The sequence below is a fragment of the Fulmarus glacialis genome, unplaced genomic scaffold (assembly GCF_000690835.1).
Source record: "Fulmarus glacialis isolate BGI_N327 unplaced genomic scaffold, ASM69083v1 scaffold5673, whole genome shotgun sequence".
Taxonomy (NCBI): Eukaryota; Metazoa; Chordata; class Aves; order Procellariiformes; family Procellariidae; genus Fulmarus; species Fulmarus glacialis.
The window spans coordinates 32,437-37,936 of NW_009203463.1; the positions used below are offsets into that span (position 1 = coordinate 32,437).

At 41.5% G+C, this 5,500-nt stretch overlaps 1 protein-coding gene across 1 annotated transcript in view; it reads right to left on the minus strand.

The window, feature by feature from the left end:
- The window catches only part of ARIH1 (ariadne RBR E3 ubiquitin protein ligase 1), a 35,598-nt gene extending 30,798 nt beyond the window's left edge, over positions 1-4,800 (minus strand). Inside the window, exon 1 of the mRNA XM_009574637.1 lies at positions 4,739-4,800. Coding sequence (XP_009572932.1) covers positions 4,739-4,746 — 8 coding nt within the window. The 5' untranslated portion in view covers positions 4,747-4,800. The remainder of the gene's footprint in view (positions 1-4,738) is intronic.
- Positions 4,801-5,500: the final 700 nt, after the last annotated feature.

A 5,500-nucleotide genomic window follows, 5' to 3' on the forward strand; every position in this document is an offset into this window, starting at 1 on the left:
CTTCTCGTGTGACATTTCTCCACTTCTCTCCGAGCAAGCCTTCTCAACCACCAGTCTCCATTTCCATTCATCCTCCTTGAACCCAAGGAGGCCAAAACAAATCCAATCCCAGTTAAGATTTCACCACGATCTCGTACAATTTCACCTACATTTCTCCTGCAGATATCTCACCTAATGCATCTTAAGTGATTCTGATACTCAAGAAATGTTATGGTCTATTCAACATTAGACTCTTCGCTCAATGTAGCTGACTTCAACAATTGGTTCTATTAGTTTTTTAAAATTCATTCTCTTCATCACAGACCAAGTTGTTTTCTCTGCTATTTTAAAATGAATACACACACCAGTGAATTATTTTCAAGTTCTTCTATAACTTCTTCACTGCTTACCAACACCAAGTCCGTAACAGTATCAAGTCTTTTCGGCAGAGGAATCAAGCTGTCAGCTTCTTTATTTCCTCAAAATTTCCTCCTGCTGCTGGTAACTGCCTAATCACAATTTTCTAGACATAATCAAATCCTATCCAAGGGAGTAGCAAAGATAAAAAGCCTTTTCACTGAAAAAGAAAATGCTTCTAGTACACACTTCGGGATATTTACTTTAGTGAAAGAGCATTTGTGAAGGTCAGAGAATCAGTACACTCACAGTAAAAGATATCTTCATACCAAAATGCCTGCCATACACAATTTTTCACCTGTTCAGCCTCTGCTGAATAGTGTTAAGTACTTATTTGCCCAAAGGAAAGCAGACAGCCAGTACCTACAGAGAGAAGTCAGACCCTAAATGCAAGGAGAAGAGGGAATCCGGGCTAGCAGCCAAGCCACCGGGTCGTCCTGGCATCTGTCCTCTGCTCAGAGGGAATGCAGACATGCAGCCACCAAGATAAGCACCTATGAGGGAGTGCAATACCTCTGTCTGTACCTCCAGGGATTAAATTGGGCCTTCGGTTACATGCTGAATTACTTTTCTTAAACAAAAATGACTAGGGGAAGGCACATAAAGCAGGAGAGCTGCGTTTTAGCCTCTTCATCATGAGGGGGTTCATCCCCAAAACTCCCCTCAGGAGGGACATATGCTATCAGCCATGGTAAACTGGAAGGTAATTGAGATAAAGTTATAACCCAAAGCACCTCCTTCACTTATTTCTGAGGTTACTTGGTCAATCTGCACCTGCTAGTCTCCTGTCTCTATTAACCAAGCTTGTGAGACAGAGGAAAACAGAGTTTTTAACATCTTTATTCTCCAAAACGCATGCAGCACATCAGAAGCTGAACTCTAGTGCTTCCTCCAGTACCCACTTCCATCCTTCAAACAAATCCACCTCAGAACTAATTTTGCTTTTGGACACAGTCAAATAATTAGTGCTTCACCAGCGCATAGGACAGTTTTTCAATTGTGGCTATTACTTCATTGTAAGTGGAATAAATACCTGTAACATATCTGCCCTCTTAATAACACCTCGCAATTACTTCATGACAAACGTGGCACAGACAACAATAACCTGCTTATTAAAAATATGCATAACGATACAAAAAAGCAATGAAGAGGTTTTCATGTTTTAAAACACGAGCATTTTCATCCCACAAGCTCAGACCTCGTCACACTCAACACTTATCAAAAAAGAAGCCACTTGGTTTATCTGCTTTACCACAGGCAAAGTTTGATAAGGCTGCCTGTTAGGTCATGCTGACTCACGATGAACGAAGGTAGAACAGACACTGGCTAGGTACTGTAAGTATACGCCACTAAGCAACTGAGTTCAAGCTCTGACTTGGTGTGAAATCAAGTACCAAAAATTGCACCCAAACATTACATGTTAGCAAGCATTAAACCCACCCAGACTGCAGGCAACAACAGGAATTTCCTGGGAAGTCTTTCTAATAGTTATTAGGAATAAAAGAGGCCAAATTTGTACTAGTTCAAGTGCTTAATATAAGAGTCTCCCAGGAAAAAAAAAAGAAGTCTCCAACACTGTTGCAGAACATGGATTCACTTGGTGTGAAAGAGCGCTTTTACTTGGCACCCGCGAGAAATGCAATAGCAGCAGTTACCTGCTGGCTCCCCAGCACGAGCAGACACTCCAGCCACGGCGTCAGGCTCAGCCTGGGTTTAGCCCACACAGCGCTGGGTGCACGCCGTCGGGCAAGCCAGCACACAAGTTCAGCTATTAGCGAGCTGGAGATTTCAGACAAGACTTTTTTGGGGTCGGATGCTGAACACACAGTGAATGGATAGTGTTACTTTCAAATAAAACGTAAGTTTTGGGGTTTTTCCCCTTAAAAAAAAGTATGTTTAATTTTTTTTTTTTTGCCTGATTAGAGAGTGCCTCTCCACCTCACCATGAATACTTCCCAGTGTTTTTCAGCTCGTTTACACAAGCACAATGCTGCAATAAGATCTGCTGGACACACACAAGTCTCAAAAGTGATCACCATTTTGGAAGACTAACCAAGCCTAAATTTGGGCTTAATCAGCTTATCACGTTCATCTGAACGAGAAACGACCTCTATCTTAGCAAAAAGATATGATCTATAGCTAGCTCATGGCATCATTTCCAGCTCCATCACTATTTCAAACTGATTGTTTTGCATCCTGGCTACTGAAGTGACCGCCTGCCTCTCACCCTTGCCTTCACCTATTACGGCAGCAATCGCAAAATCTTCTTGAACACTAAGAACCAGCTCAGCCTCTTCCCCAGCCTCCCGCTCCTGCTTTAACACAGCTGAGCACCAGCAGAGCACTGCAAAGGGCTTTGTGGAAGCTATTTGGTGAAGAAGTGACAGAAAGCAGCACCAGCTACTTGAGAGAAAAAATGTTTTAATGTTTCTCTAACACAACAGGACATCAGCACCAAAACTGTGACTAGCGTGCAATAGATCTGCATAAGCAAGGCTCACGTCTTGCATTACTCACAGGGGTAATCCTATAGAATTAAGATAAGTATTTTAATGAGTATGTACCAAGAGTAAATGTTTACCTGTGGACTTCGTAAATATTTATGTGTACTTAAAGTGTTTTGGTTGGAAACTGTAAAAACCTGAACAATAATGCCTCACATAGAAGTGGCTGACACTCCCCTTTGAAAAAACATACAGCCTGATTTTTTTTTTTTTTTAACTGATGGCAGCCTTAACAAACAAGCTTTCAGTGAGAAGAGGAAAAAACCTATTGAATAACGGATGATATTTCAGTACACTTATGTAGAGGTATCTCAAAGTGAGACCAAGATAGCCAAGGAGAGTGAACTTTAGCCTGACCAAAAGAACCAGCATCAGAAAAATCAAATACAAAGAAGTGAACAGACACACGTTATGGAGAAGGAACTAAATCAGAATGCATAATAGTTGTAGTCAAATAGCCTCAATGTGACTATATTTGTAGCACAAAGCTTTCGTACTTCCACCATTAACTAAAAGAGGTCAATCTCAGGAAAGAGAGCAAAGACTAGAAAACTTAAAAAAATACAATCACTTCAGGAAAAAAAAAAAATCTAGACCAAACCAAACATAAGAGATACCTGAGCACCATCACTAACTGAAAATGTTACACAAAGGGGGCTAAAGATGTCCTAAATCCACTATCCCAGGTGAGTGGAAATATTTGAGCTCCAAAACTGTCTACTAGCAGACTGAAAATCTGCTGCTCTTCCACACTTGCACCCCGCGTGAAACAGCAAACTACAGAGGCTCAGCCCACAGCACAGAGCACCTACAGGCGGCTAACTGGTATTTATCAATTCAACAGTACTACCAGCAATTGTTTCTGCACATGGTTTTACAGACTACAAAGCATCCTATCTCCTCACACCCTGATCATCACGCAAAGGAAATGTAATTGAGAGAAGGCCAAACAAACAATCCTACCAGGCACAGAGTCCTTTGGTCCTTCACCCCTCAACCCACCCACTTCTGTCTCTTAAGACCAGCAAAGACCATAACAACCAGTAAGTCCCTGTACTGCCTTTATGCTGCACCTGGTCCAGACTGATTCTCCCCCCAGCTTCTAGAAGTAAACTGAATTCTCCAGCTCCCTCACACTCTTTTCAACAGCAACACTGGCAATGAAAAAAAAAAGTGCATTACTACTGTAGCTGGATTTGACCTCCACCGTATAATAACAAACTATAAAAAGCACCTTTACCAGCAACATTCCTCCAGAGCTGGGAATCAAAGATGAGAAGTAACCATAAAATGCTCTGCTCTGAGGCGGAGGGAGAGGCAAAATTCAAGCCATTATTTACACGCACACTAAAAACTAGAGCTGCAAAGATGAAGACACAGCAGATGTACTGCAGCAGTACCCTTTATCAGTCAAGAACAATTTAGTCTCAGCAAGACTAACAAATAAACATGTCAGGAATATGCATACTAGAATGACATGCAAGAGCAACTAAATCCAAATCTGAAACAGTTGCAAGATAACAGGAACCTGTTCCTGCTTGCTTTTTTCCAGAGCCTGTGAAAACCCTGTGCCTGTATGCGTTCAAACTGGAAGGCACCCCTTCCTCCAAGGGGCAACTAACTTCCAAACTTCTCTGAAGTCTAATAGGTATTAATAATATTAAAACAAGGAGTCACTCTTAGCTGGTAAAGGCTGCTAAAGGGGGAACATTTAGGGCTTACAGAAGAGATCTTCCTGCCACATACTGTGCATTCATCCATTCTCACATTAATCCGGTAATAAACATTTCTTGCAGGTCTGAAGCGAAATGTGGCTGCATGCTAAGATGGCTGCTTACCTCTCCATCAGCTTCTCTTTATCCCAGTTGAAATGGCTAAGCAGTATTCGAGTAATTGTCGCTGGATTCTAGAGAAAGAAAAGAAAAATAATAATAGAGTAACTGCTTGACCAAGTTGGTATACTGTTATAAGAACATCAAGCAGAGTTTTAAATAAGCAAACGGGGAAATCAGTGTGTCTGATAACATGTATTGTCTGCACAGATTATGTTAACTAACATACACTGGAAAATAGTTTGTCTTGACAGATAGAAAAATAAAAAAAAAAAACCACTCTATAAAGCAAAACATCTACCTAAAATGAGAACATGGTTGAAGATTTAAGGAACAGGTTAGTCACTGCTACCACAACAGATGCCCAAGTGCCACCATCTCCATGTACAGTGTGCTTACACAACGTAAACCCAGCACGTTCGTAAAATGCAGGAAGGGCTAATTGCCATCCGTCCTATCCATTTTTGCCACAAGCTCCACACTATTTGCAGAACAAGAATATTCCCTGTTTGCCCCAGCCCCGACCACCAAAACACTTGGGCTGAAAACCCTCCCAGAAAGTAACCGGCTGCCAATGTAAGATGACGATGTCCTTTGAAATCACCAGGTGTTTCCAAAGCACCCCAAGATTCAGAAAATACTATGCAATTATACAACTAAGGAAAGAAATACAGCCTAGGAAGGTCAGAAATAGGACCGGAAATAAAAGCTGGGTTTTCACTCGTACGCAAGTTTTTCTTCCAGCTAAATCTGTATCATCAGCCAAGG